The sequence below is a fragment of the Garra rufa genome, chromosome 20, assembly GCF_049309525.1.
Source record: "Garra rufa chromosome 20, GarRuf1.0, whole genome shotgun sequence".
In the NCBI taxonomy this organism is placed as follows: Eukaryota; Metazoa; Chordata; class Actinopteri; order Cypriniformes; family Cyprinidae; genus Garra; species Garra rufa.
The window spans coordinates 16,411,884-16,433,873 of NC_133380.1; the positions used below are offsets into that span (position 1 = coordinate 16,411,884).

At 36.9% G+C, this 21,990-nt stretch overlaps 1 protein-coding gene across 4 annotated transcripts in view; it reads left to right on the top strand.

The window, feature by feature from the left end:
• kaznb (kazrin, periplakin interacting protein b) overlaps positions 1-21,990 on the top strand; it is a 213,759-nt gene that overhangs the window by 98,714 nt on the left and 93,055 nt on the right. For all 4 annotated transcript variants that reach the window (XR_012340797.1, XM_073825721.1, XM_073825723.1 and 1 more), the window contains exon 3: positions 5,057-5,252. Coding sequence is in view for 3 of the 4 variants with exons in the window: in XM_073825721.1 (XP_073681822.1) it covers positions 5,057-5,252 (196 nt within the window). In the remaining variant the exon portion in view is untranslated. The remainder of the gene's footprint in view (positions 1-5,056; positions 5,253-21,990) is intronic.

Genomic DNA, 21,990 nt, shown 5'->3' on the forward strand with positions numbered 1-21,990 from the left:
TCTGGATTTTTTTTACTTTTTATAATGTTTGTTATCATTGTGAAATATATTATTACAATTTGAAACAACTGCTTTCTATTTTAATATATTTTACAATGTAATTTATTCCTGTGACTGCCAAGATGCTGATTTGGTGCACAGAAACATTTCTTTTCTTCTTATCATCAATTTTGAAAACAGTTGTGTTGCCTATACATTTTGTGGAAACTGAGGATTTTTCAGAGTTTTCCAATAAAAAGAAAGTTTAAAAGAACAGCATTTATTTATTTTTTATGTTACACTTGCTCAACCTAATGCGTCCTTGCATTCATTTAAATAAATAAATCTTTAATACCTTATACACTATCAGTCAAAATTTTTTGGAAATGTTTTTAAAAGAAGTCTCTTCTGCTCACCAAGCCAGCATTTATTTGATCCAAAATACAGCAAAAGCAGTAATATTGTGAAATATTTTTACTATTTTAAATACTGATTTTTTTAGGATTCTTTGATTAGAAAGATCTAAAGATCAGTATTTATCTGAAATGAAAAGCTTTTAGTGTATAATGCTGCAACATTATACACTATACCATTTAACCCCCCCCCCCCCCCCCCCCCCCAAAAAAAAGTGAAATTATAGAAATTAATACTTTTATTTAGCAAGGATGCTTTAAATTGAGCAAAAGTGATAATAAAGACATTTGTTACAAAATAATTCTATTTCAGACAAATGCTGTTCTTCTGAACTTTCTATTCATCAAAGAAACCTGAAAAAAAATTACTCAGCTGCTTTCAACATAATAATAATTAAAATGTTTTTTTGAGCAGCAAATCAGAATATTCGATTTATTTTAGAATGATTTCTGAAGAACTGGAGTAATGATGCTAAAAATTCAGCTTTGAAACCACAGGAATAAATGACATTTTAAAATACATTCAAATAGAAAACAGTTACTTTAAATAGTAAAGATATTTCAAAATTTTACTGTTTTTGCTGTACTTTGGATGAAATAAATGCAGGCTTGGTGAGCAGAAGAGACTTCTTTACAAAAAAAACAACAACTTTTGACTGGTAGTGTATTTTACCGTGTTATTTATTTCTGTGATGGCAAAGATGATGATTTGATGCTCAAAAACATTTTTTTTTATCTTCTTAGCATCAATTTCGAAAAGAGTTGTGTTGCTCCATAATTTTGTGGAAGCTGTGAGAATTTTTCATAATTTTTCGATGAATAGAAAGTTCAAAAGAGCAGCATTTATTTAAAATGGACATTTTAACTTTTGCTCAATCTAATGCATCCTTGATTGATTTAAATAAAATCTTACAGGCCTCAAACCTTAAAACTGTTATGATTTATATACACATTTTCCTTCATATCACACCTAAGTGTAGTTCATAATGAAAGGTTTTGTGATTGCATGTTCTAGCCAATCAGAGCTGTCATGTTAGCAGATGTCCTTTCCACCAATGCTGATAAACCTGAAGCAAAAATGTGTATCGTATTTGTGAATGAAACATCTTAGCTCTGGCAGTTCTGAGCGTTCTCTTAAAGAATTTAAGGCAGCATGAAACTACAGAGCTGACTCTGTTTGGCAAGCGGCCTGTGCATATTCTTGGCAAAAGGCAGGTGACAACAGCAAAGCCTGGGGAAAGGCCTTGTTGTAAAAGCTGTGGAACAACTGTTAGCTGTCCAGTTCCTGCCCTTTGTCTTTTCATTCAGCATTGTTCACTCCGGGTCCTTTATGTGGCCTGGTGTGCTCCAGTCAATGGAGGTGACTTTTAATACGACTGAGATCTTTTCTCTGTCTTGTGCAGAATAGGAAAGCCACAGAATATGAAACGCACTAGACTAGATTTTTTTTTCCAAACATGTTTCTTTTTCTTTTTCTCTCCACCACTCCTTCTCGATCTCTTTCGAACTCTCTCTCTCTCTCTTTTCTTTTGAGCGACTATAGTGGTTTCGGGGCTGGGATTTGAAAACAAAGCTCTGCCTCACTGCCTTTTTCAGCTGCATTCTGAATCTCAGCATGAATGGTGTTAGCACAGCAGATGTGTTGCTCTTTCCAGCTCATTTCTGATGGAAATCAATCAGTTTGGAACCTACTAAAAACTTTGCGACTTTCGCTGTTTTATAGCTTTGCATTTGAGCCATCTCTCAATCATGAGTGAGATGGATGGAAATGAAAATCCACAGACAGTAAAAACTTAGTTTGCTGTGATAAACTGTCAAATTTGATGCTTGTTTTTAGTGTGGATTCCTCTGTTGTGCCCCATTCATTTCTGGCATCGCTTCCTGTGAATACCAATGAGGATGTTTCTCAGTCTGGGCCGTGAAATGATAGGTGTTTGCTGTTTTTGGTGTGATGGTTCACCAGATTTGCTTCTCTCGCTCACACCCTATCAATTTACTCTAGGAATTGAGTGATTTTGCTCATTTTCAGCCAATGTTTTGCTTGGGGAATGTAAAAGCCGCTTTGAAAAGAGCTAGTGTTGATTATAGTCATAAGCAGGCGTTAAATTCACCTAGAACTATGTTCTGCCACCCTTGATTCAAAATAGATGATTGGCAGTCAACCCAATTCACTTAAAATGTGCATACTCCAGTCAAGTTTCTGTTTGTCTCCGCACATGCTTTTGGTCTTCATTTAGTGAGTATACTCTCAAATAAAGCTTTGATGTTTCTTCTTTATGTTTCCCTCTAATAGGTGATTCAGGCATTCATCTAGAATGGCTCTTTTCAGTTTAAAATTAAAGACCCATGAAATAGATTGATGAGCACATATCAGCATAGCCAGTGGGATTTAGTTTACATCATGAATCGACCCTGCTATTGCTATCAAAGGCTGGCATTTTATTGGAAATAAATTATTTTATTTTCCTATTATTTTGTTTTGTTACTCCCCCCCCCCCCCCCCCCCCAGGTAATGCATGAATCAATAAAATGCAATGAATGCAATGTTTTGGGTAAAAGCATCTGCCAAATGCATAAATTGATTTTACGTTTTATTATTATTATTATTATCTTCCCTAGTTAATACATAATATAATAAAGATCAGGAAAGCAGTTTAATTCAATTTGGATAAAAGCATCTGCAAGATGTAAATTAATAAATAAACAAATATTATTTTACCCAAGTTAATGCATGAATTTATATAACGTAGACTTTGAATGCAATGTAAATATAAAATATAATTTTTATCTTTGTTATCTATCATCTATCTGTCTATCTATCTACCTATCTATCTATCTTATATATTTTAATGCGTGAATTAATATAGTACTATAATAATATATATATAATAACGGTTGGATAATCTGCCTTATGCATAATTATTATATACATTATATACTGTGTATATATATATATATATATATATATATATATATATATATACTTTAAATGCAATGCAAGTCATTGTGGATAAAAGCTTACATTTTATTTATTTTATATATGTATATATTTATATATTTTTTTAAATTAATGCATGAATTTATACAAACAGTTGAGAAATCTATCATCTTTTTTTTTTTTTTTTATTAATGCATGAATTAATATAATATTGTAATATATATATATATATATATATATATATATATATATATAAACATTAAAAAAATCTGCCTAATGCATACATTTTTTTTTCATTTTATTATTATTATTATTATTATTTTCCCTAGGTAATACATGAATTGATATAATGAAGAGCTATCATGAATACGATGTAATTCACTTTGGATAAAAGTATCTGCCAAATAAATAAATTGAATAATTAATTATTACTATTATTTTCATTTTTATTGTTATTTGACCCAAATTAATGCATGCATTGATATAATGTGGACTTTAAATGAAATCTTATTTTGGATAAAAGCTTACATTTTATTTAATGTACTATATTTATATAAAAAAATCATTTTATTTGATTTTAATTATTATGATTTTTAAGAATGCATGAATTGATGGTTCCCTCACCTCCTATTCAAACGACTTAATGTATAAGATAGATGATGGGGCGTCTACTCTTATGGATGACTTCAAAGCTCATCAAAAAGTAACAAAGCAGCATTTCACTGAACAGCATAGGAGCTTCTTTGATTCCCATACCTAAAGGACATAAGACTTTTCAATCTGTTGCATAAGACTTCTGGGAAAGGTTAAACCATTTTGGGTCTGCTTCTGAAGACTAGAGAGCTTTTCAAAATCAGTCCCAAACTTTTGACCCTGCGAGGAGATTGATTGCTTTCAGTGTAATTCTCTTCACTTCCTGCGTGCAGGGGGCCGGACTAATAGCTGTCCCTCGTGTCCAGCGCAGAGGTCTGCCCGGGTTCCTCTCCCTCCGAGTTGAGTCGTCCCACCCCCATCCGCAACCTCAAGAGTGGGGGAGCGTTTCCCAGGGACAAAAGAATGAATATGTAATGAAAAGACAGGGAAAGGGGTGGGAGCGTGCCTGTCCGAGAGAATAGATGTATCCAGCTTGACAAGTATTTGTCGAGGGATCACGCAAGTGCGGAAAAGTCTTATTTATTTTCCACCTCGCCCACATAAGAACAGTTACTCACTCATTAAAAACCACTGTGAATGGGAAGGTCCTCCTGCAGTTCACAGAGTTTTAGAAACATCGCACTTTAGCTCCCTCCCTCTCTCCCCCAGAAATCTGGCGCACATGGTACGTTCCGTTTAAAAGAGAGCATGTCATCTCTCAATGCACTGTGTTCTCTCTGGAAGCAGCTGCTGGGAGCGCGGTTTTTCAGCGGGAACTCTCTCTCACTCCTCTACCTGCTGTTTCGTTTGTCCGTTACTTTCTTTCACACGCTCTGTCTCTCTCTTAATCTACCACATGCTCAGCTGTCTTTCACACACTAACAGAGGACAGGTAGTGATTAGGTCTTTTCTGCTGGGATAAGGAGGAGAGGAGTCAGACTTGGGATTTTTTTTCCCCCCTCTTCTCCAGCGTGTTTTGTATGTATGGTCTAAACTGTGGCAGCCGAGGAGGGATAAAGGGGGACAGGCGGCTTGTTCTACCCCCTGACAGAGCCCCTGACACCATGCCCCTCTGTGTGGATTTGCTTCTCAGGGCAAAATCCTGAAAATGATGGAGGACAACAAGCAGCTGGCTCAGCGGATCGATGGGGCCATCCAGTCGGCCAGCCAGGAGGTGACCAACCTGCGCTCCGAGCTCTCCGCGACCAGCCGCAGACTGGCCGAGTTGGGGGCGTGCAACCCCGCCGGCCTGGAGAACAACCAGCAGAACCACCATCACCACCTCCACGGTAAGACATGTGTCAAGTTTGGCTTCTGTGTTTGTTGCTGCAGTTCAACTTGTTACTGTGGAGAAAAGCAAACAGTTAATTTTTTAAGGGGTTTGTGGGTGGGATTGAGCTTTTGTTGAGAGAAGAAAGTAGAGAGGGGAGGACGGGGGCAGCTGATCCCGTTCTTCACTGCCTCGTCCCGTTTCCCGGGTAGCCGGTGGGACGGCTTTCCAATGCAGCTGTGACATATCAGGCGGAGAGAGGCCAGAGAGAGAAGAAAAATGAAAGCTGGCATTGGGTTTGGTTGTCGTCATAGCTCCGGTCTCTGACTGATTCACGGGGAATAACATGAAACACGTGGTTCAGTTCTGATACTAAAACTTTTTTTATGATGTTAAACACTTTTATATTTTATCCTCCAGCTTTAAGACGACTATTAAAACAGACTTTTTGTTGAATAAAATTTTCCAAAAGGTGGCTTTTTTGAGCATCCTGACAAGCCACAGCAATATTGACATTAACCAGTGGCATGAGTTTAGGTGATACTGTCTGTTTGTCGACCAATGGAAGACAGGATAGTGCTCAATGCTATTATTGTTTATAATTCTGGTGCCATCACCAGAAAAATCACCTTCAAACTTTTTTAACTGCCATTTTCATAAGTATTTACCCCAAAAATTAAACACTGACACATTTTTCAAAATATCTTCTTTTATGTCCACAGATGACTCGTGTTTATCAAAAACTTTACAGCAGTTCAGTTTACCATAGTTAGTTCATGGTACCAAACTAATAAACAGTATTTCTACTGCTTTGAAGATTTGTGAACCTGGACCACAAAATCAGTCTTAAGTAGCATGGGTATATTTGTAGCAATAGCCAAAAATACATTGTATGGGTCAAAATTATAATTTTTTTTATGTCAAAAATCATTAGGATATTAAGTAAAGATAATTTTCCATGAGGATATTTTGTACATTTCCTACTGTCAATAAATTAAAACCTAATTTTTAATTAGTAAAGTTTTTTTTGCACCCTCAGATGACAGATTTTCAAATAGCTGTATCTCAGCCAAACATTGTCCTATCTTAACAAACCATACATCAATGGGAAGCTTATTTATTCAGTTTTCACATACTTTCATATACATATATTCAAATCTTAAAAAAATGCCCCTTATGACTGGTTTTGTGGTCCAGGGTCACATTTATTAATCTTAGTTTTGATAAATGTTTAACACGTCAAGTTATATAAATCTAAATACATGATTTTTTTTTTTAAATTCTTGGCAAAGAAGTCGCTTATGCTCACCAAGCCTGCCTTTATTTTATCAAAAATGAAAAATAAAACGTAATATTGTGAAATATTATTACAATTGAAAATAACTGTTCAAATGTATTTATAAAATGTAACATTTTACTGTGATAGCAAAGCTTTTTGGCATCATTACTCCACACTTCAGCGTGACATGATCCTTTAGAAATCAATCTAAGTTGGTGCTCAAGAAACATTTCTTATTATTTTCAATGTTGAAAAAAGTTCTGCTTAATATTTTTGCGGAAACCAAGATATAGACCCTGGACCATAAAACCAGTCATAAGGGTCAGTTTTTTTTTAATTGAGATAATCTGATAGCTGAATAAATAAGCTTTCCATTAATTATTAGAATAGGGCAATATTTGGCTGAGATGGAATATGAGGGTGCAACAAAATCAAAATATTGAAAAAATGGCCTTTAAAGTTGTATTATAAATTTTGGTTATATTTTTGGTAGAACATTTACAAAATATCTTCATGGAACATGATCTTTACTTGATAACCAAATGATTTTTGGCATAAAAGAAAAATCGATAATTTTGACCCATACAATGTATTTTTGGCTATTACTACAAATATGCCCATGCTACTTCAGAGGAACAGCGTTTATTTGAAATGGAAATCTTCTGCAACATTATATTTGTCTTTACTGTAACTTTTTATCAATTGAATGCATTCTTTCTTAATGAAATGATTAATTCCTGAAATCAGAATTCATAATGTTTAGTAGTTGTTCACGCTGTATAACTGTTGTTTAATTTTAATGTTACCAGATGCATTAACTGGTTAAACCCTATTGTAAATATAGTATGTAAGTGTTTCCAAGACTACCCTGAATGTTAGTTCATGTGTCATTGTGTGTTGTGACTCATCTTTTTTCTCTTGCCATCTCAACTTTCACTCATGTTCTCTCCAAAACGGAAGTTAGGTGTGGTTAGATCCATCCGGTTCTGCTATATAGATTTCATAGCCCTAGGCAGTTTTTTATTCAGACTAGAGGTCAGGTTAAGAAGTTTGGACAGTGTCTGGGTGTGCAGAGTGAGGACCAGCGTATTGATATTGTGTCAGGTTGATGATGTGTTAGGGGTTACAGCATGCAGGGCAGCCCAGCGGTGGCCGGCCATCCCCCCGGTGGTCTTCTGCGGGCTAACTCTTTCAGACGGATATAGCGAGAGTGATAGACACTGTGTTTGAACAGGTGTCATTAGCAGGACCCTTCTAAATGAATGAGATTGTATGAACAGCGCAGCTCCCCCTTTCTCTTTCTCTTTTCACATGGGTTTAAGGCATCTCACTGCAGTGAACCCACATTCCTCTTTACCAGCGCACTGATGTAATGCTTCTCCCTCTCTCTCGGCCCCCCTCAGTCTCTCTCTCTCTCTCTCTAAGTCAGGTGACTGTTTACATGGGAGAGCCGGAGGCTGAGCAGGCAGAATGTAATCAGATACACATTCCTCTGTCCTGCCGTATGTGGGAGTTGCTCTCATAGTTTAAACACAAAGCCGCCCCCCTCCCGTTTCAAAAAACAGCATTCCTCTAATCAGGGCTTCGGGTTCATTTGTGTTCTGCTCACATCCTTCCGTCGTTATCGTGCCAAGGGCTAAGGCCATGAAAAGTCATGTTTGGTGTAGGGATGGATTTGGATTGCGTTCAATTTCATTTTGCATTTTTTTTTTTTTTTTTGTTGGTTGGTTGCAAAAAAGTATTTTTCCACTATCCTGACCTTTTACGAGGCACACAATCATTTATTGCCACTAATAACTTTTTTCACTTGGTAACAAACATGCAAAGTGTTGCAGGCGGACACCCTCTGAATATAAACTTGAAAGCAGGCCGGGGTTTAATGAGCTATGACAGTTTAATGGAGAGATGTGGCATCCAGTTGTGCTCTGGCTCTCCTCCATCTTCAGATGACAAGTGAAGTTTGTGTGATGACAGGATCTGAAGGAGAAAACTAGACTGATCTGAATAATGTGTAGGTTTTTCACCACAGTATTGTGTGTGTGTGTGTGTGTGTGTGTGTGTGTGTGTAGTATTATCATATGATTCCAAAAGTTTGAAGAACTGTGTTCTTCATTAAAAACAATAGTGCTTAAAATTTCCTGATAATTGATTCATGTCATCCAAGATGTTCGTGTCTTTCTTTCTTCAGTCGAAACAAAAAGGGTTTTGAGGAAAACATTCCAGGATTTTTCTCCATATAGAGGACTTCAATAGAGATCAATGGGTTGAAGGTCCAAATTGCAGTTTTAACACAGCTTCTCTACATAATCCCAGCCGAGGCATAAGGGTGTCATATAGCAAAATGATCTGTCTTTTCCTAAAAGAAAAACTGAATTTATATACTTTTTAACCACAAATGCTCGTCTTGTACTAGCTTGATCTCACACATTACGTAATCACGCATATGTGACATAGGTGTTTACAAAGAGAGCGTGCAAAGAAAGTCAAACGCCCTTTACAAAAAAATGTAAAACAACTATATTGGACGATTTTGAAGTTGGAGGAGAAAATGAGATGGAATTTTTCACCCTACCCTACATTTTTTAACTGGAGTACATAGACAAAGAACTAACCACGCATTGATGCCCCCTGATTGAGAACCACTGTTCTAGATACTTCTTGCCTCTCTATCAGAGTCTGTTGTTTTTTTTTCCCACGTATTTTGATTATCTGCTTGTATTGTTTACAAAGCTAATGGCTTACTTCTCCTCAACAAGCAGCGCAATTTGAGGTATAATTGGCATAATTGGTGCAGGACAAGTTGTGCTGCAAAGTCCCTAACCCGCAGTATGAGTGATTGTAATAATAATACTTTCTCTTTACTGTAGCAAGTGCCAAGTGCCACTAACAAGACAAAAATGAAATCAATGCAGTGCTTTTTCTTTTTAAGTTGAGAGGATGTGATTAGGCTCATCAGATTGAGATTGAAGTTCGGACTTGTGTGCAGCTAATTATCTTAAGAACTTATAAAATAAGATGATTCAGAGGATATTTTGAATTAATTACATATGTGAACATGTAGTTGTAAACGTAACCCAAACCGTATAATCACCCATTAAAAAATAGACTAAGAATTTCCTTTGATCTGGCATTTACTCAGACTTGTCATTTTCACATTTTCTTAATATCTTCACATTTTCTTAATTAATTTTATTTATTTACAAATGATTACAATTTGGACTGTCTTTAGTTTCAGCAGTACTTAAAAGAATAGTTCACCCAAAAATGAAATTTCTTTCACCCTCAAGCCATCCTAGGTGTATAAACCTTTCTTCTTTCAGACGAATACAGTCAGAGTTATATTAAAAATGTCCTGGCTCTTTCAAGCTTTATAATGGCAGCGAATGGCTGTTGAGATTTTGAAGCTCAATGAAGTGCATTCATCCATCATAAAAAGTACTCCAGTCTCCAAGCCTCCTAAAGCGGATCAAAGCATTTATGTAAGAAAAACATCTATAGCTTCCGCTACCTGTCATACACGTGTTCACCAGAGAGTGGCAAGTCTCGAAAGAACCAAGTTTTATTTACAGCAAAAGGAAAACCAGTCTCCTCTTGGCTTGTATTGAAATCCTCTGACATTTTTCTTTACAAATCCTCATTTTCTACTTCTAATTTGTGTCCGGTGTTTTGTCTCTCCTCTGGGCTTCAACGTTCGTCACTTCCACGTTCATCACGTGTATGACAGTTGGCTGAAGCTAGAGATAACGGTTTATAAAGTTGTAAATATAGATATTTTTCTTATACAAATGCATCACTTCACTTCAGGCGGCCTTTATTAACCTCCTAGAGCTGTGTGGAGCACTTTTATGATGGATGGATGCACTTTATTTTGCTTTAAAATCTGGACCATTACCCACTGCCATTATAAAACTTGAAAAAGCCAAGACATTTCGTAATATAACTCTGATTGTATTCGTCTGAAAGACGAAAGTCATACACACCTGGGATGGCTTGAGGGTGAGTAAATCATGGGGTACTTTTCATTTGTGATTGAACTAATCCCTTTAATTTAAGATGATTCAACATGCATTTTATGCTTCATTTTTAAAAAATGGCCCTTTTATACAAGGAGTTCACATGCTCAGTGTCACAAATGCAGAATCTCTCATTTTTTAGTTATAAAATTTAACTGTTTAATATAAGTACAGTCATGTCAACTGCCAGTTTAAATGCTCAAGCTCTCATCTCAAGTGATCTGAGGTGTGAAAGATTATTAAAACTGTGTGGTTACATAATTATCATTCTTAATGTGAACGGCCCATGAAATAGACCAACTATTTCACTCAGCCACTGTTCTGAAGTGGAGAGGATTCATCTTATCTGCATTGCCTTCTGCATGTTATAAATATTTTCTCCCTAGTCAAGGGCAGATACGTCATTCATATCAGGTTTTGCATAATTCAGAGCCATATGGATGCTGTCTTGGCATTTTCACGCAATTTGCTTGTTCCAACAGTTTATTGGCGATAGTATGTTAAACTTTACTTTGTAAATGAATAGACTGTATTACCATAATAAGATGCACATCAGGTCTCATGAGAGAAAAATAAATTTACACACAATATATATTTGCTGATCTTTTAAAATGGAAACAGTTCTCTAAAAATCAATACATAAATACATTATTCACAATTCCAACTGGTTGGTGCTTAGGTGTCAAATCTACATGAAAAAGTGAGGCATCACACTACAAAGTTCACTTTCTTGCTTGGTGAGATCAAACAGATTACGCTTCTAAATGCAAGCGATTGAATGCGAAAAGTGTGAAAATGAAAACTAGGTCTAGCAGAGCTCTCACACTGTCAGAGATGGCAACGAGCCTCTGCGTCCCTAGAGACGAGCACTTACATCAAAAATGAGAAAAAGTCTAATGCAATGACATCTGCACGCTCTTGACTCCCTGATGGAAAGTCTGGGTTGCAAATTGGCCAAGTCACCATCCAGATGAAGTAATGCTTGAAAGGTGCGATCTCAATGTCATATCAGGCCGTACGAGCAGAATCACACCTAGAGTCTGAGAAAGAATGATGATGGGAAGTAGTGAAAGGATGTAAATGTATTATAAGTGGTCCATACTACTACTTCCCTATATTTGAAGGCTACTTAAACAGCTAGGTGTCAGTATAAGTCTAAGGCAACTGCTATATCAGCACATGCAACCGGTGAACCTTTGCAGCAGAGTAAACGGTGAAAGAGACTTTTAAAAAAATGGAGAGTGGGGGAGATGGGGTTAAGGTTGATGTGTTTGCAGAAGAGAAAACTTGCTAGCAAATCGATGGGCCATTTCTCTGTGACTGACAGACGGTAATAGTGCGAATGGGCCCCTGGCATTACTTCTGGCATGAGAAAGCTGCATGCCTTGTTGGCAGCTGTGCCTGTGAAGTCTGATGGTCCATAGACCAGAACAAGCAGTAAACAAGATCATCAAGTCAAGTCAAGCCAAACAAATCCACAATGTGGTCTTAATCAGTCGTATTCACTGGCACTTTACTTACTTATTGCTTTTGGACAGATAGCAATTTCATTTTGAGCCTCTACAGTATATAGGCTATATAATCTGATATACAGTCAAACCAAAATTTATTCAGAAACCTTGAACATTTCTCACATTATCAAAGTTTATTCGCTATAGTTTTAAAAACGGTGATAAAATACGAATGTAATGGATTACAATCAACCAAAAATTCAGACAACTGTAAGTATGACAATATTTACACAGCTATCAATATTTTGTTGACCAATTACCAAGCAATGTTTAATTTTGTTCAGCCTGTGGTGTAAAAAGATTAATTAGCATTAAAGAAAAAACGCTTAAGCAAAACATGGTCAGGTCAAAGTGACTGAATAATTTTTGGTCCCAAATTTTTATTAATTTTACTGGTAGTCCATTGTATGATGATTATTTTAGGTATAATATGTCACAGTCACCCTCACTTACATAAAAGAACTAAAGTGTTCTATACTCACTAGTAAATAATATTAAAAATTATATCTGGTGCCTGAATAATATATATATTATATTTATAAATATATATCAGTAGTGAAATGAGGAGGCAAAATCCTCAAAGTTTTCATGTCCCAGTCACATTTTCTTGGTTAAATAAACATTACTTACACTATTAGAAAAAGGGAAAAAAAAACTATTTAATATTTTTACATTAACAATGTAATCAATATTCTATTTATTAAAGCCAAGTATCTTAACAAGTTTGTGTTTTTTAGGAATTTAACATTTATTCCAAAATAATAACTCAAGGCAGCAACTATTAAAAAATATATTTTATTTGTGAAATAATGTTCAGCTATTTTTTTTAACAGTTAATGTTAACAATTTTTCTCATTTTTCAGACATCACCTAATATTTGGTCACAGAGATTTATTTCAAATTTCACCAAGCTATTAACTCACTAAAAACTCCCAAAGATCATGTTTTCATGACATTTTAAGTCTTATTTTGATGGAACAAAGTGGTTATATCTAAGTAAGAGTAAGTATGTTTACTTACTTTTTCAAATTAGTCTTCCCATTAACAGCATTATATTGTTCATTCAGACTCATTTGCCAACGCAAAACATCCAAGAACGCAAGAGGCGGGTTTTATCGTGTGAACTAATCACAGCCTACCATAACCAGTCATATCCAATCATACTGCGATAAAGCCATTGCCTCCTCACGTGACTTTCCCCCATTCATTCTTAATTACCCCCCACCAAACTCACAGAACGCTTTAGGAGGTCTGTTAAAACTCAATGGGCTCAGGGGAGGAGAGAGAGACACGGATTCCTGCTGTAATTTTACCTGCTGGTGTTGCTGTTGGACAGTGCTTCTTTAGAAAAACAAGTGATTTATACACTTTATAATGTTATGTTTTGTACTATTGGCATTTTTTTTCTCATCCAATATTTTGAGGAGACACTGCCTCCTGTGCCTTCTCGGAGGAAGCACCCCTTATGAGCTGTGAGTAGATCTGAACATGTCAACCAGCTTGTCTTGTCTATAAAAACAAATCCTGTCTTGAGCTGTTCTGAATAGACTAACACTCATAATTGTAATTTCTCTGCCAGGTTGACACAAACCAATGCTACATGTTAATACTAAATTTAAACTGATAAAAAAAGATTGTGACAAGCCATTATGAGTAAAACTAGATGAGGCCGTTGCTAGCATCAGGAGCAGTAGCTGGAGGCAGTAGGCAGGGTGTTAAGGAGCCTGCGGTGGAGCTTATGGCTTTGCAGTGCCCTTGTGATTTATGCCAACACTAGTGGGACTCGCACAAGCCAGCATGCTAAACCCCCCACGACCCTGAGAAAGTGATAAGCAGAGAGAAATGCGACGGAGTGAACTCAATAAAGCGCCCGCAGACGGAGGTGATGTTTTAAATTGCTTTTAAATCAGCCTTTGGGAGGTGTTGCGCCTCGCTGATTTTGTGGGATTTTATTTTGTCTGAAACGTGGATGAATTTTTGAGGATTTGTTGGAGAGGTTAAGCAATTCTTACTGGGTGTTTGGAACCCAGGGATGCATCTTTTTCCCTGTAGTTTTCTTCTCAGATTTCTCTTGTTGGTTGTTACGCATGTCCCTTTTTCACAGACAAGGTGGCAGTGTTGTTTGAAGAACCTGAGATTGTTCTGCATCTTTAAAAAGATGTTTCCATAAGATTTGACCAATGATTTTTTTCAGTCATTTGCGAATACTGAATAAGGATTTTTTATAATTTGATTCAATTAAATTGAAAAAATCTTAATTTGTGTTCATGATGAATAAATAATAAAAAAATTCATTTTCGCTCTAAAGTTTCAACAGTTTCCATGACTTCTGAAGGCCTGAAATTTCAATTTTAAATTTGCTGTTTGCAGATTTCTATTTACCTCAAAAATCCTGAAAAAAATCCATCATGTTTTCAGAAAAATATTAAGCAGCACAATTGTTCCATGTGACATGAAGGCAAATGGATGCTGAAAATTCAGCTTTGCATCACAAAAATAAATTACGTTTTAATATACAGTCCCAAAATTATTCAGACACCAGATATAGTTTTTCTATTTTTTTTACTAGTGGACGCAGGACACTATAGTTAATTTATGTAAGTGAGCATAGCAAAGTAAATTAAACTGTGACATATTATACCCAAAAATTCTTCATACAGTGGACTACTAGTTAAATTGGTAAAAATTTGGGACCAAAAATTATTCAGACACTTTGTCCTGACCATGTTTTGCTTAAGTGTTTTTTCTTTAATTGCTTAATTAAAGAATTAATTTAACAGACTGAACAATAATAAGCATTGTTTGGTAAGTGGTTCACAAAGTATTGATAGTTGTGTAAATATTGTCATACTAACTACTGAATTTTTGGTTGATTGTAGTACATTACAATCCGTTCTATCAAAATGATCTGACATTATCAAGATGAATTTGTTCTGACACAGTTCAACTCTGAGTTCTTGTCATATTTTATTACCCTTTTCTAAACCATAGCGAATAAATTGTGATAATGTGAAAAATGTTGAAAGTGTCTGAATAAATCTTGATCAAATAAATACAGATTTGTTTAGAAGAAAAGTTTGTTTTACAGACCCAAAACATTTAGGCCTGGTTTCACAGACAGGGCTTAAACTAAGCAAGGATTAGGCCACAGTTGAATTAAGACATTTAAGTCATTTTTATAAATGTGCCTTAGAAAAAACATTACTGGTGTCCATCTTGAGACAAAACAAAGACACTGATATATTTTAAGATCAACCAGTGCAAGTTTCTTTCAGTTGAAAGAGCTCAGACTTACGTTTTAGTCTAGGACTAAGCTTAAGCCCTGTCTGTGAAACCGGGGGTTAGTGTTTTAGCGAAAAATCTACATCTAGTGCATATTTACATGCAAAAGCAATTAAAAATGGTGCAGTGACACATTCTCTGCAAATCGGCCCTTAGTTCTTCATTCGGCTCTCGAGTCACCTGAAAATTGGTTCTGAGAGAGCGCCGCAGGATCTCCTGGCATAAAAACCAGCACCATTTCCATGGAAAGGAGGTAATACTAGTGTGGTGTTCGCTCTGGTTAGCTGCACCAGTGCACTTGAGACGGATTACAGTACAGCTTTGTTTTCAAAGAAAAGGGAGTATCTCTTTCTCTTTATTCCCCCCATGGGATCTCCCAGTTTTCCTGTCAGCTCCCAGAGAGTGGGGAAAGTGTTCAGAGAGCCCCCTCTCCGTTTCTCTCACCCCTCCCGTCTTTTCCTTCCCTTCCCGTCTCCAAGCCACAAGCGTGGCCTCCCTGAACCACGCCCTGTCTGTGACCAATGCAGCGTGAGGTGAACTGTGTCCAAACAATAGCCTCAAGGAAGGCCCTCACCGCAGGGGATGGGCAAATAACCCAGAAAACACACACACACACTTTTCTCTGGAGACTCTATTACCAGCCCTGAGTTTAGGGACATTTCGAGAAGGGAAAATTCAGTTTGCCCTTTCGGAGGCGTAGTTATAGATCACTCCCCTAAATATCTCCCCGATCTACACATACTTCTCCCAGAAGCAAAACCATTCCAGGAATTACTAATTGCCCATTTCAGTGGTTAAATTGGTCTAGAATAAACCATTCCTTATGGGGATGCGACCTTGATTAACCTTAGCAGTTCAAGGCAATTTAAACATACAGCTTTTTTGCTACTCACTGGTAGGTGTTCACTTATATTCAATCCATTGTTTTGAAAGCCTGTCACCAAGACTTAAAAAGGGTTAAATCTCGCAGGAACATTTTAGGAGCAGTCTTTATGAATATATAAACCTTTTATGAGCAATTGCCGGAAACCAGGGGTTGTGTGCTGCAATTAATCATTATTTGTCACTGTGACAGACAAGGCTGTAAAACCTCCATCATGGTCTATTTTTATCCGCAATATTTGGTCTGGATTTCTCTGATAGTTGTACAGAAGTATGCATTTGTTTACACAGATTAGCTATTAAAATGCTTAATGTCAGAGTCTTGATATAGCCACTGTGTGCACGTTCTCTCTTACTTTAATCAGCAACTTAACTACCATGTAGGGTACATTATTATTAAGATGGTTTTATGTTATTTTGTTTTAAAAACAAATTTTCATTTGTCAAAGTGATGGATGACATTTTCAAGAGAAGTTCACTTCCAGAACAAAAATTTACAGATAATGTACTCATCCCCTTGTCATCCAATATGTTCATGCCTTTCTTTCTTCAGTCGTAAAGAAATTATGTTTTTTGAGGAAAATATTTCAGGATTTCTCTCCATACAGTGGACTTCTATGGTGCCCGCGAATTTGAACTTCCAAAATGCAGTTTCAATCCAGCTTCAAAGGGCTCTAAATGATCCCAACCGAGAAAGAAAGGTATTATCTAGCGAAACGGTCGGTTATTTTCTTTAAAAAATTACAATTTATATACTTTTTAACCTCAAATGCTTGTCTTGTCAAGCTCTGTGTGTACTCTGAGTATTTCAGTTCAAGACAATTAGGGTATGTTGAAAAACTACCATCTAATTTTCTCCTTCAACTTCAAAATTTTCTTACATCGCTGTTCTACCTTTTCTTCTTCTTTGCACATTCACTTTGTAAACACTTGGTCGGTACTTCTGCAGCATTGTAGGATGATTTTAAAGTCGGAGGAGAAAATGAGATGGGAGTTTTTTGACATACCCTAACTGTATTGAACCGGAATACACAGAGTACACACAGAGCTAGACTATATATATACTTATATGGCTCTAAGGGTATTTAAGACATACTACTGCTGCAAAAATAGCATATATAATAACCTGGAGAAGATCTATATAGGTGGAGCTGGGGATGTAGAGGGTTTTAGAGGAACTCTGAAAGCATGCTGCGAACAGCTGTAGAGAGAGAGCTTGAATACAGGAAGCTCATTGGCTATGTATGCAACATGAACCAATCAGCTTGTGTCAACGCTGTAAATATCATCACTTTGTGTTAAGGACCAATTAGCTTGTGCCATCTAGAGTTTCATAACAAAACTTGGCATTTCACTGGTGCATTTATGTCATTTAGTGCATAACCAAAATGTAAATATTACATTTATGTGATAATCTCATGTTATTGACTGTAATCATGTTTGACTGATTGGATTATTCAAACTGTAGTCCATGTGATAAAGACAGACACAGAAAAGAAGAAATTGTTGAATAAAGTTGTTTTTGTTTTCCTTGCACACAAAAAGTATTCTCATAGCTTCATAAAATTAAGGTTCAACCACTGATGTCACATGGACTATTTAACCAATGTCCTTACTTTTGTCCCGAAATCAACAAAGGTCTTACGGGTCTTGCAAATGAACCTGTAATAAATGTCACACTTCACCTTTAAATGACAAATATGTCCAGTTAATGCGTCCCCTGTTGGCTGTGTTCTAATAGTCTGTATAGATTTTCCTGACTTTCATGTTGGATAGCAGCAGGTGTTAATATAGACAGCTCTGCCAATCATCTCAAGGCTGTCCACCCTTCCTTGGGAGACTGGCCATCTCTGCAGCAGGTGACCATATCGCTGCCGAACTCGGCGGCAGATGGCCTGTCCTCTATGCTAGTCGAATGCAGCTGAGTAAAATGGCCACAAATTTGCTCCCTTGTGGAGGACGCTTCATGGCAGTGGCCAAAGTGAAAACGAAAGTATGTGCTGCTAAAGAAATGATGATTTTTACTTGGTCTGAATGGTGTCATATTTTCTGTATATATAGCAAAGACAAGATAGCCCTTAAATAAACGGAGAGCAAGGAGGAGTAGGCGGCGAATGCCATTTCACAAATTCTCTCTTTGCCTTGATGTGACCTGTCTCTCGCTTTATTCTTCAGTTTGGTCATCTCTCAGCCACGGGTGTCCTGTGAGAGGCATAATTCTTTATCTAAAGAGTGAATGATTGGCGAGGCAGAGCGCAGGGCCCTGTTTCATGCTCCAGTGCCGCACTGGCTGCAGGCTCTTCCTTCTCCTCTCCTCTCCTCATCTCTACTCTTTCCTCCTTCCCCGGTTTCTTTTCTTCACAGCCCACTGCGCGCTGTCTGTCTCTCAGACTCCCTTGCTAGGCCCTCTCATCATAACACAATAAGCTGTGACACGCCACATATTTTCTCAGCAGACCGTAGTTACAGGGCTGGGGCTCAGGAAATGAGACATTATGCATCCTTCAAGTCGTTTATATCGCTTTGTGGGAACCTGAGGTTTATGAAGACCATATGTTAGCCACGATAAGTTTCATTCTATGTACTGGCAAGTGAAATAGTGCTTCCTGTGCCCGCTTTGGACAGACACGTTGGATGTCTCATCCATCCTGATGCACATCTGGAGGGAATCAGAAGGAGAGCTGGGAGTGGGATTTCCCATCAGGGACTGGGAAGGGGGAATGCTGTTCGTGTGTGCAGGTGGGAGTGACAAAAAGATGAAAGGGTTAAAATTGTTGTTGACTAGTGTGAGTCAGTTTTGGTCATTTGACAGCAGTATTCTTCTTAAATGTAGCCAATCATTTTTCATGTCCTGTTCATTCAAATCATTTAATCTAATTTTAAAATCTAATTTTGAATTCAAACATTTATATATATTTTTTACTGATGTTCTTCTTGGAAGATTTTAGTATGGTAATGGATATGGCAATGTTAATGTATTTGGTCTTGGCGGAATAGATCTGTTACACTGCTGTTGGTTATTGCTGTTGTCGTAGATTAGTGCTGCCAATATATACGCTTATACGGCTCTAAGAGTATTTATAACATACTTATTCTGCACAAATATCATATCTAATAACCTGGAGAAGATCTATACAGGTGGAGCTGGGGAGGTGGAGGGTTTCAGAACTCTAAAAGCTGCGAACCGCTGTAGTGAATACTAACCAGCCATTTGTAGCAGCAAGCTCATTGGCTATGTATGCAACATGAGCCAATCAGCTTGTGTCAACACTGTAAATATCATCAGTTTGCGTTAAGGACCAATTAGCTTGTGCCATCTAGACTTTCATGACAGAACTTGGCATTTCACTGGTGCATTTATGTCATTTAGTGCACAAGATGTAAATATTACATTTCTGTGATAATCTCATGTTATTGACTGTAATCATTTTTGACTATGATTGGATTATTCGAACCACTAATATTCTTTCTAGATTTTTCTTATTCAAATATCTTTGTTAGGGGACTAATATCTTGCTGCATGTTTTCGCAACACAAAGTTTTATCTAAAAATTGTTTAATTATAATCAGTATGCACATTTTTAGTAAATGTTACAGCTTCTGTAAACCTTAAGCTAGCGAACATATTAAAGGGTATAATGACTTGCATGGCTTAATATAACGTAAATAATAATGTCTCTTACTAAAATATGTAGTAGAAAACCCATGAAAGATTTACGTTATTTAAAAAAAATACACATTGTTTTACATATTTTGGACTATAGGGGGCGCCATTATTACATGAAAAGGTTGCACTCCTGGCGCTACCTGTTGCTATTTTTACCGTAACTCACACACAACTCGGAAATTAAAATACTGATACAATGACCATAGCTACTGTATATAATCCTAGGTTTAAAATAAATGCTGTACCATCGATTTTTCCCCACAAGGAGTCTAAACGTCCCTGGAAATCCACGCTGATAAACTCCTTCAGTGGCTGCGGCATCATAACAAGCGTTTGCATGTTTACATCGTGCCAGGATGGTATCTAGCGTGTCTTGTTTCTGCCATTTATAAGCTCTTTAAGTAGCTGTTGTCTACTAAAAGCCTCAAAGGCATCAGGGCTAAAGTGGAGAGAACAAAGATGCATGTCTTTAGGATGTTTTATTCGTCCACAAGGCATTTCTCCTCTTCTTATTGCTAAGAAAAGCAGTGAAGACATATATCACCTCTCTTGTTGCTTTTCAAATGAAAATTACAACCAAAAGCCACACAATGTGGCATCAAATCAGTATTTTATTGTCTGAGTGTTGAGGTAAAAATAGCAAGGTTTTTTTTTCTTCTTTCATGGGTTTTCTTCTACATAATTCAGTAAGAGACATCATTTACTTTATATTAAGCCATACAAATACACTGGGTTGCCTTTAAAGTCACAAATATATTTTTTCCATATTGTGATGTACATCCACTGGTTGTTATTTAGATGGAGGCAAATCTGAATGTGAGATTGTAGTTGTTTGGGAGAAGAAAGGACAGGGTTTAATTGACAAAACTATTCGGCAGACACCACCAGAGAAAAGTCAATTCAAATTGACATTTTGTATAAACATTACAAGGTCAAAAAAAAAAAGTATGGATGAGTCATTCACAATAAGATGCATTTGGATAATAGATTTTCCATTTCGTGCTGACTTTCATCAGTAATTTCTGTCTAGATTCTCTGCTGTGGACAGATTGATATGTTCTTTCTTCGTCGAGTGAATGTGGTCTGACGTCACCTTTAAGCCATTACCAGTGATGTTGAAACATCTGGCCAGGATTGACCAAGAACTTCTCGTGGGAAGGAATGTTATTGCTTCTTCTTGAAAAGAACAGGAAGTAGCAGAGGGTTTCTAGCTCCACCATAGCACCTATTGCCTGTATACTCACACATAAATACTAAATGCTTTTTCCCTCACCTCTCCCTTTCTCTTTTTTTATATAGGAGGTGGAGATAATGATCCGAGTTTGAGAATCAATCTCCCATTTCATTTTCCTGCACAAATCCAGCCTTGAGTTTTCACCTTCAATCAACCAAATCTTGCTCGAGTCCAGACTTCAAACGACTGTAACTTTGCGGGGAAGTTGAAGAATGCTTGAGCACTCATTTGAAAAGTCCCAGCTCATCCCATTAAAACGCCCCATTGCTTTAGCTGCGAGCAGAGACCTTCCTCTGGCAGTATGTATGCATTCTGAGACGGGCTTTGACAGATTGAAATGAAAAACTGGTGTGCAGAGCTAGTTCATTTGCTAGACACAAAGTGTGAGATTCAACCAAGCAGCTCTGTAATACCTGGAGAGAGCTATCCATTAGCATTCCCATTCATCTCAATGGCAGTTGTGCAGCTAGCGCAGAATCTGCAGAAAAAGCGATTTGGAATCAGTCAGCTTTGCTCATGTGACCACAAAAGTTGCTTCTTTTGTAGTTAGTGAGTAGCGTTTACCTAAAGGGGCTGGGTGGATTGTGATAACTGGCCAAAATTTGTATAATTGCTAATTAAAACCATATTCCTGTGTGTGAAATTGCTCAGGTCTCCAAGAAGAGAAACATTTCCCCCTGATTAGTTGGGTAAAAATACACTCGATATAAAATGTGACGGACATTTTACAGATCTAATTTGTTTCCAGAAGATGCTCCAAGCGTATTTGTGATGATTACGGCAAATAGTGTCTGTCTCTCAGAGGAAGATTATGTTGAAATTAGGGTCCTCAGTTTGATCAGCTGTCACATAATTTCCATTGCTCTGAGGCATGGCTGCATGATAACTA